Source organism: Bubalus kerabau, chromosome 1 (assembly GCF_029407905.1).
Source record: "Bubalus kerabau isolate K-KA32 ecotype Philippines breed swamp buffalo chromosome 1, PCC_UOA_SB_1v2, whole genome shotgun sequence".
NCBI lineage: Eukaryota > Metazoa > Chordata > Mammalia > Artiodactyla > Bovidae > Bubalus > Bubalus kerabau.
Genome location: NC_073624.1, coordinates 14,369,374 through 14,382,584, shown reverse-complemented (window position 1 = coordinate 14,382,584; position 13,211 = coordinate 14,369,374). Strand labels below are relative to the sequence as shown.

Below are 13,211 nucleotides of genomic sequence, written 5' to 3'. Positions count from 1 at the left end.
ACCTGGGTAGATCTCACCCAGTCCAGCTCTGCTATAGTATTCCTTACAGACGGGGCCAGGCACTCTGCCCTGCCTGCAGTATCTTCGTTGTCGTTTAGTCTCTCAGTCGTGTTCAACTATTCACGACCCCATGAACTGCAGCCCGCCAGGATCCTCTGTCCCTGGGAGTCTCCAGGCAAGAATATTGGAGTGGCTACCCACTGAGAAAGTTCTAACTCACTAATATTCACAGAGAGGACAGTAGGGAAACAGTGGGGAGGGAAGCCCCGCCCTCAGCTCATCGCTAGGTGACAAAATGCTCACAGCTTTCTGTGTTTTAGGGGGAGAAGTGTTTGGAGCCGTCAGGGCACTCCGTTTACTGTTGAAGATGTTAGCATCTACCACTCGAGGGTTCTTTGATTTAACCCAAAGCCGAACTTGACTCCTCTTTCCGTTTTTCCCCCACATTTATGTTATATAGAGTCTAAAGAATTCATAAAGGAGGACGTGAGCAGGAAACGATTCTGTCTTCTGTGTAGAATTCAGCACAACGAGTGGTACTTTATCTCTGATTACACTAGTGTTATCGAGGGCTTTTTCTGGTAATCAGGCTTACTGCTTGACAGACACAGCGTGGGTTCTCAGAGACACGCCCCTGCCCAGAGCCACGCGTGGAATCATTTCCCAAAGATGAGGTTCTCACGTTCCACCTCATGTCCAGAACTACTTGCATTACTTCCATATTTTAAAACACTTAAAACATTTTTTAAAAATCACCGATAGTTTAACAAATGCAAACTCTTCTCTTTTTTTTTTTTTTTTTGTTACCTCTTACAGAGCATTTCTGAAGAGATGTTTTACCAACTTAGTAACATGCTTCCCCAGATCTTCCGGGTGTCATCGACACTGACCTTGACCTCCAAGCACTGAGCCCCCACACACCGACACACTGAAGAAGATGCTGGGATCCTGTCAAGAAAAGATGCCCAGAAAGAGAACTTGCCACCCAAGGCACAAATCCAACCATGATAAACGCCTGCTAAACATTCCAAAAACCCGTATGTTGTACAGACTGGTGATCAGCCCCTTACTTATACATTCATTCTTAAGCTCTGTTTATGGGGGAAAAAAAAGAGTCTTGTTTTTTTTTTTTTTTCCCTACTGTTTCCCTACTGTCCTATCTGTGAATATTAGTGAGTTAAAACTTTGTCTGTTTCACACATGGGCATTTGATGTAGGAGATTATTCACTACAATTTCATGGAAATACTTGACTTTCCAAAAGTTTGAATCATATCCAGGTATAAGGCTGAGTCAATGAGTGTCTTACTCCATGTGATCCCATGGACAGCAGAGCCTGATGGGCTAGAAAGCTCCAGGCAAGAATACTGGAGTTGGTTACCATGCCCTCCTCCAGGGAATCTTCCCCACCCAGAGACTGAACGTGCATCTCTTACGTCTCCTGCATTGACAGGCAGGTTCTTTACCACCGGGGCCATCTGGGAAGCCGCAAGAAACAAAAAGCACTCTTATTGGTACGCCTACACATAATCACTTAAAGAAACGCATTTGGCAGAGACCGTGCTTTCTCTTAACACAGAATGTGTCTTGATCTTCTACTCAAGGCAGCAACTGTCCAATAACAGCCCCGAGGAGAACACCACTCCAGGCTGGGTCCATGACTCACTAATACTTTACAAACCCTTTTCCAAAGAGCCTGGCAGTCCCCCCAAGAAGAAGGTAGGTGTTCTGCCCTTGGAGCAAGAGATTGTCTTCCAAGCACGAATGCTACCATTGCGACTGATTCTAACACAGCAAGGTAGGTAGAAAATGGGGTGTGCTGGTACGGGGTCAGGGACTGCTGGGGTTCGTACTGTGGCAGGTCGCGTTGGAGGTGGGTGTAGTGTGATCAGTAAAAGGCGTCAGCATTCATGCCTGGACTTCTCGGGGGTCCAGTGGTTAAGATTTCGCCTTCCAGTCTAAGGCGTACGGGTTCGCTCCCTGGTCAGACGCAAAGATCCCCCGTGCCTCGTGGTCAAAAAAACCAAAACATAAAACAGAAGCAATATTAGCAGATTCAATAAAGACTGTAAAAATGGTCTGCCTCAAAAAAAAAAAGTTAAAATTTATGCCTATTCAATAAATTGTCTGGGATTAGCAGATGCAAGCTTCTATGATGGGCTGCAGTCCATACAGTCCACAAGGTCGCAAAGAGTCAGACAGGACTTAGCCACTAGACAGCAACCGAAATTGGAAAGATCGAGCAATGATGCTACCTACCATTTTTTTAACTTTATAGTTTGTATTGGGGTGTAGCGGATTAGCAATGTTGTGGTAGTTTCAGGTGGATTGCAGAGTGACTCAGCCATACATACACATGTATCCGTTCTCCCCCAAACTCCCCTCCCATCCAGCCTGCCACATAACATTGAGCAGAGATCCATTCTTACAAAGACACACCAAACACTAAGCTGGTCACACGTGTGTAGTTAAAAGTACCAAATGGTAGGGACTTTAGTGCAGCGTAGTAGATGAGGGAGTCTGTGGGGTTGTGTTTGGACTGAGACGGATAAGATTAAGACTGTACCCGGCGTGTTCTTGGAAGCTTCTCGGATGGAAGTGGTTTCAGACACTCCATGAATGATGAGGAGGCAGCAGCTTGGCAGGCTGAGGAGAGGAAGAGCGCCCACCGTATGAGGCCCACCGGGAGCAGGGTTGGAGTGAAGGGAGGTGGTGCAGCACCACCAGGAAGCTGGGAGAAGCAAACTGCCTGCAAGGGCCTTCAGGGGTGCTGTGCAGACCCCGGGCCTCGGCGCAGACCGCGGGGCAGTGGCGAAGACCATCTCGGTGAGCTTCAGTTTCTCAATGTGTACAGTTAAGGATCCCGAGGACAGAGGAGGAGGTCCTCAAGGCTTTAAAAGCACGCCCTGGAGATGAGGCAGGTGCTGAGCCTGAGGTCTCTGGTCCCTACTGCCCTCTCCTCCCCTGCCCCCACTTATGTACTCAAAACCCAGCAAGGCTGTAAGCTCGCTGCAATGGGGAAGGGTGGCCCCAGCTGTTCAGCAGCATGGCAGTGTGGCTGGAGTGGGGGAAAGGCATAAAGAGGAATTTGAAGAGAAACGCAGCTTAGGTTGCCTGGGCGCTGGCTGAGCTGATCTCCTGGCAAAGCACATGCCGTCTGTGTCACTGCAGTTGGATCCTGGCTGAGTCTCACGAGGAGGAAGAAAACGTTCCACAAAGGAAAGATGAATTCATGGAAAGAGGCCTGTTTCAGAGGCCCTCAGAAGAATCAGCTGAGCTGTGCTGAAAGAACGAGCAGAGCGGAGAGGGTGGCTCCTCGGGCCTGTTGTTTTTAGGTAAAGAATATCTCCTGTTGCTGCTGTTCTTCATTTGCTCAGTCATGTCCAACTCTTTGCGACCCCATGGACTCAGCCAGGCTTCTCTGTCCTTCATTATCTCCCAGAGTTTGTTCAAACTCACAGGCATTGAGTCAATGATGCCATCCAACCATCTCATCCTCTGTCGTCCCCCTCTCCCGCTCTCAGTCTTTCCCAGCTTCAGAGTCTTTTCCTGTGAGTCAGCTCTTCGCCTCAGGTGGCCAAAGTATTGGAGCTTCAGCTTCAGCTTCAGTCCTTCCAATGAATATTCAGGGTTGATTTCCTTCAGGATTGAGTTTTCCCATTTAGGTGAAATTGAATGGGTATCAGCAAGCGGTACGCAGCATCATGGCATATGCTCACTGTCATTCCTGGCAAGTTCACAAAATCAGAAACATCCTTGCCATTTTCTGTTCACCTGTGAAGTCTTGTCCCGGTGAAATGTATCTTGGGAAAGATTTTTTTCAGTAGCTCAGTGACGTCATTAAGAAACCTTTAAGGACTACCAATTCGAGGAACCTCAAACTTAGAAATATTTCCTCGAGGGTACATTACAAAGGAAGGGGAGGGATAAGACAGTGTGGGGTCAGATCCGGCCTAGCCTCATTCAATTCACAGCCTGTGTTTGCACAGAGTTTCTTCCACACAGGCACAGGGCTGAGCAAGATCCAGCCTCCAGAAGGCTATACAAAGACAATGGATTCAAGGAGCTATTTGATTCAAGTGAGAAGACTTGGTAGGCTCTTCTAGGATCTGCGCTGCTGACCACCTCTAATGACCAGAACAGAATCCTGGCTAAATCCCAGCATGGATGGCAGGCCTCTGAGGGTCCCTGCCAGACAAGTATGTGATGCCCTCTTACACATATACCTGCAGTTACTGCCATGCCCCCCAGGTCTCTGTTCGTTTCCTCTTTTCCCAGAGGAGGGCCAAGTTCCTGGAATGTCCAAGTCTGAGAACTGGTCGATCTTAATACTACCTGCAGTGAATCTTCATTCATCGTGGCCTCTATATTTGCAGATTCTCCTGCTTGCTAGCATTTATTTGTAACCCCAGAAGTAATCAGGCATCTATCATGAAGAAGGCTGAGCACCGTAGAATTGACGCTTTCAAATTGTGGTACTGGAAAGACCCTTGAGAGTCTCTTGAACAGCAAGGAGATCAAACTAGTCAACCCTAAAGGGAATCAACCCTGAGTATTCATTGGAAAGACTGATGCTGAAGCTGAAACTCCAATACTTTGGCCATGTGATCATGAAACAACTCCCTGGAAAAGACCCTGATGCTGGGAAATATTGAGGGCCAGAGAAGAAGGGGCTGACAGAGGATGAGATGGTTGGATGGCATCACCAACTCAATGGACGTGAGTTTGAGCAAACTCCAAGAAAGTGAAGGACAGGGAAGCCTGGCATGCTGCAGTTCGTGACGTTGCAAAGAGTCAGACACGACTTAGCCACTGAGCAAAAGCAATAGTCTCATCAATTCCAAGTTGCTTGGATGTTGTAACTGACCCTCAGGATGAAATGGGAGGCCTTTGCAACCACTTTGGGCATCGTATGTGCACACACACATGCAGAACGGTGGAAAACTGAGTCAGCAGACAAGCACACTCCCAGCCGAGAAGAGCAGGGTGACCCTCTGCCTTCTGATTTCAGCTCCACCAACATAACCAAGTGTCCTTTACACAGTCTATTTCCTGCCACATTTTTGACAGTCTTGTTGACGGTTTTACAGGCAAGGATCTTCTAAGATTCCTCACTGCTAGAAGGCTGTGATGTGCCTTATGGGGAAATACAGGTCTGTGCACAAGCTCCACCCAGGCATCAGTTATGGTGCTGCTGGTCCTGAGTTCACGGTACATAATGAGTCAACAATTTATTAAAATCAGGTGTCTTGAAACAGAAACGAACATAAGAAAGGTTATGTATTGATTGGCTGATGAGAATGTCGTGAGAGCCTTGTATTCCCCCAACTCCCCACCCCAAGCAGTGGTCCAGAACTTGCTGACTTGGGGTACAGCCCCAGAGTCAGCTGTCTACCTCTCACAGGCAGGCGGGCAGAATGGGCTCTCTGTGGATGCCTTTGGCACGTGGAGAATGAAACCTGGAACATATCACCGGGAAGCACATGCTTCCTTTCTGGAGATGTCGAGGAATTAAGCAGAAACCACGCTGTCGCAGGTCCAGTGTGAGAGCTGTGTGTGTAGATCTCCCCTTTCATCTATGTTCTCTTCTACCTTCTCTCCTCTCCCTTTTTCTTTCTTTAGAGTCACGTCCTGGTTCCCCGTTATCTGCTCCTCTGTGCTCAAAACTACCCAACAAGACAGTCTAGCAGCAGAGATGGGAACACAGCTGGACAGTCTGGCGTCAGAGATGGGAACACAGTTAAACAAATCTTGTTCACAGACTGCCTCCGCGATTCAGTCTCCGTGGCTTGTTCCACCGGGCGTGTTACCCAACTCTCGGAAGGATGTTTCCTCATCTGTAAGCTAGGAAAAATTAATAATAGTGTCTACCTCACCGAGTAGTTGGAGGACTAAATAAGAAAGTGCACACGACCTGGTGTATCGTCATTCTATAAATACACGCTGCTATTATCCTTCCTTCCTGCTGCCTCCCCTTTCTCCCTTTCTTCCTTCCTGTCTGACCTTTCTCCTCTTTTCCTTCTTTCCTTTCACTGGATGGTAAGCACACTGTGTCCCCGGGCAGCGTGCAGTCCAGTGGAGTCGGGACAAGCATTCAGAGTAACTTGCAGGACCAGCATGCATGCAGGAAGGTGTTTACACAGTCAGCACAGAATGCTGTGCACACAGTGGCCTGTGGACACGGTGCCCCCAGTGGGCTTGGACATCAGAAGAGACACAAGAGCAATGCATCGGGCCGAGAGGGATGCTGAGCCCCTTGAGAGCAGCCAGCTTGGCCCTGGCTCTCTCTGGCATGAAGTGCATATCCCCTGGGAGCCCTCGTCTCTCTCGATGGGCCAGCGCGAGTCTCCTGGCAGACACACCCTGCCACCTTTGCCAGGAGTGGCAGCAACTTCAGACACAAAGGACGGGGCAGGTTAGAGTGTCAGGAGGAAGTCACAGGGGAGGTGACTAACCCCGTATTTGAGTGCGGCAGGAAGGACTCACATTTTTATCGGGTGAACCTGGATTTTGAACATAACAATAGTATGAAGTAGTTATGAGGTTTCAGGTCCGCTGCCCCCAAAGCAGCCGTATAGAATTCACCCCTGTGATGCTCCCCTGGCTCATCTCTGAGGATCTTCTGTCTGAGAGTTGATCAGATGTGTGCTGTCTCACAGATGACTCACTAAGGCTGGAGGATTAAAAGCTGACAAGGGATCCAGTGCCAGGAGGTTAGGGAAGACATCCCGGGGATGAGAGAAGAGGATAGGAACTCTACCATCCCTGGTCCACTTGCTCTGCTCTGTGTGTGTGGTGCCAGTGAAGTAGGGAGGAGGCGAGGGAAGCTGCTGCTTTTTGTTCCTCTCTTTTAAATCATCTTGGCCAGGGCCTCCCTGGTGGTCCAGTGGTTAAGACTCCGGGCTTCCAATGCAGGGGTCGCAGGTTTGATCCCTGATCAGGAAACTAGGATCCCACATGCTGGGTGGTGCAGTCAAAATAATAAAAAAATGCTTTCTAAAAAATCATCTTGGCCATCTTGTCTGGCGTAGCACACTGGATATTTACTCTTCTGTGTAAGTTTTCTTTTAATGTGAAATACTTGAAGCATATAGTTAGGAGCGTTAGGAGAATTAGATAGCCAGTCCTCATTTTTCTACTCCCTGTGTATGGGAAATCGTAACATTTTGCTATGTTTGCTTCAGATCTCTGTGTTTTTTTAAAAAATTCATTTGGCTGCATCAGGTCCTAGTTGCAGGACTGGGCTCCTCGCTGGGGGCGCACAGACTCTCTTATTATGGTGTGTGGGCTTAGCTGTCCTGCGGCACGTGGGATCTTAGTTCCTTGATCAGGGATGGAACCAGCATCCTCTGCATTGCAAGGTGGATTCTTCACCACTGGACCATCAGGGAAGTCCCAGGTCTCTTTTTTTAAGACATGAAACATGAGCAATACAATTGAACGCTTGTCCCTTTTGCTCCTCCCCCATTCCATACTCTCCCTTTATATCGGCTACTTCTCAGTAACAAACCATCCGGGCACTTAGTGGCTGAGACAATAAGCCTTCTGACTCCTTACACCTCCTTGGTCACCTCAGTTGCTCTGGTCTTATCTGGGTTCTTTCATGAGTTTTCAGACAGGCCTCAGAGGTCAGGTGGGCAGCTCTGAAGATCATCATCTCTCTCGGGTGTTTGGAGGTCGGCTGGCTGCATGCTGGAATAAACTGACCTCAGCTGGGACACCTGGATGGTCCTTCACTGGGTCTCCTCCTACAGGAGGCTGGCCCAGACTTGCTTACCTGCGGAAGCAGGTTGGTTAGAATAGACAGTGGAATCGTGCAATGCTTCTGAGGCCTCGATTCAGAAATGACACGTGTCACTTGTACTACATGCTGTGGGTTAAAGCAATTTGCAAACCCATTGTATCTTCTGGGAGTGAGGGAATAGGTTCACTTCTTGATGAGAAGTGTTCCTAAAGTTACATAGCAAAAAGCACGGATGCAGGATGAGGAGAAACACGGAGTCTATTTGTGCTGCCAGTATATCCGTCTCTCCCAAGTAGTGATTGCCGTCTTGATTTCGATGTTCTTCCTTCTCATGGGCTTATTTATAGTTTTAAGGCATGTCTGTAGAGTGTATATCCATCTCTATATAGTGTATCCATAAAATGTGTCATATCAAGATGTGCAAAAGCTTTAATAAGGAAAACATTATCTTCTGAGTATCATTCAACAGCTTGCTTTTACAAAATTATTTTTTATTTGGCTGTTCTGGGTCTTAGTTGCAACATGCGAGATCTTTAGTTATTGCATGTGAACTCTTAGCTGTGGCATGTGGGGTCTGGTTTCCATAGGAGAGATGGAACCTAGGCTCCCTGCATTGAGAAAGTGAAAGTGAAGTCACTCAGTCATACCCAACTCTTTGCGACCCCATGGACTGTAGCTCTCCAGGTTCCTCCTCCAGGGGATCTTCCTGACCCAGGGATCGAACTCAGGTCTCCTGCATTGCAGGCAGACTCTACCCTCTGAGCCACCAGGGAATCCCCTGCATTGGGAGTGTGGAGTCTTTAACCACTGGACCACCAGAGAAATCCTAACAACTCACTTTTTTAAAACTCAATACGATGCTTTTGAGATTCAGCCCTATTGATACAAATAGAGCTACTTCCTTCATTTCAGCTGCTGTATATTATTTTTGAATACTCTGAATTATATAGGCTTATAGTCCAGTATTGACTATGCCAAAGCCTTTGACTGTGTGGATCACAATAAATTGTGGAAAATCCTGAAAGAGATGGGAATACCAGACCATCTGACCTGCCTCTTGAGAAACCCTATATGCAGGTCAGGAAGCAACAGTTAGAACTGGACATGGAACAACAGACTGGTTCCAAATAGGAAAAGGAGGATGTCAAGGCTGTATGTTGTCACCCTGCTTATTTAACTTATATGCAGAGTACATCATGAGAAACAGCTGGGCTGGATGAAGCACAAGCTGGAATCAAGATTGCCGGGAGAAATATCAATAACCTCTGATATACAGATGCCACCACCCTTATGGCAGAAAGTGAAGAAGAACTAAAAAGCCTCTTGATGAAAGTGAAAGAAGAGAGTGAAAACGTTGGCTTAAAGCTCAACATTCAGAAAACAAAGATCATGACATCTGGTCCCATCACTAAATGGGAAATAGATGGGGAGACAGTGGAAACAGTGGCAGACTTTATTTTGGGGGGCTCCAAAATCACTGCAGATGGTGATCGCAGCCATGAAATTAAAAGACGCTTACTCCTTGGAAGGAAAGTTATGACTAACCTAGACAGCATATTCAAAAGCAGAGACATTACTTTGCCAACAAAGGTCCATCTAGTCAAGGCTATGGTTTTTCCTGTGGTCATGTATGGATGTGAGAGTTGGACTGTGAAGAAGGCTGAGCACCGAAGAATTGATGCTTTTGAACTGTGGGTTGGAGAAGACTCTTGAGAGTCCCTTGGACTGCAAGGAGATCCAACCAGTCCATTCTGAAGGAGATCAGCCCTGGGATTTCTTTGGAAGGAATGATGCTAAAGCTGAAACTCCAGTACTTTGGCCCCCTCATGCGAAGAGTTGACTCATTGGAAAAGACTCTGATGCTGGGAGGGATTGGAGGCAGGAGAAGAAGCAGACGAGAGAGGATGAGATGGCTGGATGGCATCACCAAGTCGATGGACATGAGTTTGAGTGAAGTCAGGGAGTTGGTGATGGACAGGGAGGCCTGGCGTGCTATGATTCATGGGGTCGCAAAGAGTCGAACATGACTGAGCGACTGAACTGAACTGAACTGATTTGCAAGTATTTTCTCCTATTCCATAAGTTGCCTTTTAATTGTGCTGTGGGCTTAGTCGCTAAGTCCTGTCCGACTCTTTGCAACCCCATTGACTATAGCCTGCCAGTCTCCTCTGTCCATGGGATTCTCCAGGCAAGAATACTGGAGTGGGTTCCATCCCCTCCTCCAGGGGATCTTCCAAACCCAGGGATCAAACCCAGGTCTCCAACACTGCAGGCGGATTCTTTACTGTCTGAGCCACCAGGGAAGCCCAAGGTTGATGGTTTCCTTTTCCTAGCAGCTTTTTGCTTTGGAGTAGTCCCGCTTGTTTATCTCTGCTTTCATTGCCTTTCTTTTGGTGTCAAATCCAAAAATATCATTGCCAGGATCAATGTCATGGAGCTTATGCCCTGTTTTCTTCTAGGAGTTTTACAGTTTCAGATCTTAACATTCGAGTTTTTAATCCATTTCAAGTTGAATTTTGTGAGTGGTTTAAGATGAGGGTGCAGTTTTATTCTTTTGCTTGCAACTGTGCAGTTTCCCCAACACCATTTATTGAAGAGCCTGTCCTTTCCCCCATTGTATATTCTTGGTTCCTATGTCATAAATTAATTGACCGTAGATGTGTGGTCTATCTATTTCTGGGCTCTCTATTCTATATCATTTTTTTATACCAGTACTATACTCTTCTGAGTACTATGCTGCTGCTGCTGCTAAGTCGCTTCAGTCGTATCCAACTCTGTGCGACCCCATAGACGGCAGCCCACCAGGCTCCCCGTCCCTGGGATTCTCCAGGCAAGAACACTGGAGTGGGTTGCCATTTCCTTCTCCAATGCATGAAAGTGAAAAGTGAAAGTGAAGTCGCTCAGTCGTATCCGACTCCTAGCGACCCCATGGACTGCAGCCTACCAGGCCCCTCCATCCATGGGATTTTCCAGGCAAGAGTACTGGAGTGGGTTGCCATTGCCTGCGTTGTAATATAGTTTGAAATTTTAAAAACTGTGTAGCAAGTCCTTGTTGATATCCATTTTAAGTATAGCAGCGTGTACATGTCCACCCCAAACTCCCTGTTGGGCGATTTTTGATTATGGCTTCAGTCTCCTTACTAGTAATTGATCTGTTCAGGTTTTCTATTTCTTTATGATTTAGTCTTGGTAGACTAATGTTTCCAGGATTTTACCATTTCTTGTAAGTTGTCTGATTTTTTTTTCTCCATATAGTTGTTTGTAGTAGTCACTTACGATTCTTTGTATATGTGTGGCATTAGTTACCATGTCTCCTCTTTCATTTCTAATTTTATCTGAGTCTTCTCTCTTTTATTCTTGGTAAGTTTGACTGAAGGTTTATCTATTTTGCTTATCTTTTTAAAAAAACATCTCTTAGCTTTATTAACTTTTTTCATTGTCTTTTTGGTGTCTATATCATTATTTCTACTCTGATCTTTGTTATTTTGTTACTTCTACTAACTTTGGGCTTACATTGCTCTTCTTTTTCTAGTTCCTTGAGATTTAAGGTTCAGTTGTTTATTTAGCTTTCTCCCTCTCAAATTCATAAAATCAGGCAAGAAAAAAAAGGAAATGTGAGAATGCTTTATAAATTATAAAGTTATAAAAAGATAAGATTTAATTTTATTGTTAAAAGCCAAGGCCATATTTGAATACGAGGATCTTAATATCTTTTGGGAGGTGAGGCAGGACATGGATGGGTGGGTGGGTAGATGGAAGGAAATTAAATAAATTGTATTGAGTGTGTCTTTTGTGTCATACACTGTTTAAAATATAGAAATATTGCATAAAGATGAACAAGACACATGATCTCATCCCCTGGCTAGTAGGAGAGATATATTAGATCAATAAACAAATACATATGTAACTATAAACTGTGCTGGGTCTTATGGAAAAGGGGTAAACATAATTGATATGACAATAAGGGAAGGCTTTTAGGATAAGATGATGTATAAGCTACAACCTGAAAAATTAATATTAGTTAGCCAGACAGGAAGATGCTTTCCCAGGCTGAGGAAATAAAATGAAACAAGCAAAATTTTTAAAAAGAGTACTTGAGGTAAGTACACCGAGTAGGGAAAATAAATTCCCAGATTTCTGGTTAAAGGACCAAAAGTGGGAGACACGGAAAGAACTAGGGAAGTCATAGAGAGGGAAAAGCTGGAACCTGCACCACGAAATTTTGTGAGCTCCTGGACTTACTCCAGAAATGTGTCAGCATGGATCTGATCTTAAACATCTTACTAAAAACTTTGAGAACTGAATGATGAGATAGATCACCAGCCAAATTCCAGGCTGTCTGCTGAGCAGCACCAGTGCAAGAAAATTTCAAATAACACCTCAAAGGCTTTGAAAATAGAACTAACATTCAAGCCATAACCCACGAAAAGGTTTGTCTGAACTTGTGGCCTGAAATTATAAAATGGGTTGGTTGTCTGCTAGGAGAAAAATATCAACATTCTCCATAGGATTTAAATAAAACCTAGAATCTGATAATATAATATTGTAAATGTCCTGAACACAATCTAAAAACACTTGCCATACAAAGAACAAGAAAAATCTCAACTCCCAAAAACAACCTAAAATCACTCAGATGTTGGGATTACACCACCAAGCTATTAGGGAAAAAATGCTTTATGAAATAAATACAAACTCTCTTAAGATGAATTTAAAAATTCTTAGCCAAGAAATAGATATAAAGAAGAACCACAGGGAAACTTTAGAACTGAAAATTTCAATCTCCAAAATAAAGGAAGAAATCACTGGATAGGGTTAGAAGTGGAATGGAGAGGACGAAGAGAGGAGTCTGTGAGCTTGAAGACAGATCAAAAGAAATTCTTCATGCTAAACAACAGAAAAAAAAAATTGGGAAAATAAGCTAAACCTCAGGGGACGGTGGGTAAATAGTAAAATGTCTGACATTCATGTTGTTAAGAGTCCCCGGAGTAAAAAGACTGTGGTGCTGAAACAATATGTGAAGAAATATTGGCTGAAAACTTCTTGATTTAGTGAATAATATAAATTTAAAGATTCAAGAATTTCAGTAAATCCCAAACAAGATAAATTCAATGAAATCGACATCCAGACACATCAAACTGCTGAAAGCTAAAACCAAACAAACAAAATTCTTGAAAGCAGCCAGGAAAAAACAATGCATTACCCACAGGGCAACCCCAACATAAGTGGCAGCAGGTGTCTCATTAGAAACCATGGAAGCAGAAGGAAGTGGAAAAAGACTATCCATTCTGTACCTAGTGAAAATATCTTCAGGAATTAAGTGAAATAAAGGCCTTCTCTGATGAAGAAAGACTAAGAAAATTTGTTGTCAGAAGACCTGCTTTAAATATATCACTAAAAGAAGTTCTTCAGACATTAGAGATTCAGGAAGAAACTTAGGAGATCAGGATGGAGGAAGAGAAAGTGAAATG

At 45.0% G+C, this 13,211-nt stretch overlaps 1 protein-coding gene across 1 annotated transcript in view; it reads left to right on the top strand.

The window, feature by feature from the left end:
• The window catches only part of FERRY3 (FERRY endosomal RAB5 effector complex subunit 3), a 47,563-nt gene extending 39,299 nt beyond the window's left edge, over positions 1 to 8,264 (top strand). Inside the window, exons 14-15 of the mRNA XM_055568793.1 lie at positions 817 to 1,797; positions 3,171 to 8,264. Of these exons, the coding sequence (XP_055424768.1) occupies positions 817 to 909 (93 nt within the window). The 3' untranslated portion in view covers positions 910 to 1,797; positions 3,171 to 8,264. The remainder of the gene's footprint in view (positions 1 to 816; positions 1,798 to 3,170) is intronic.
• Positions 8,265 to 13,211: the final 4,947 nt, after the last annotated feature.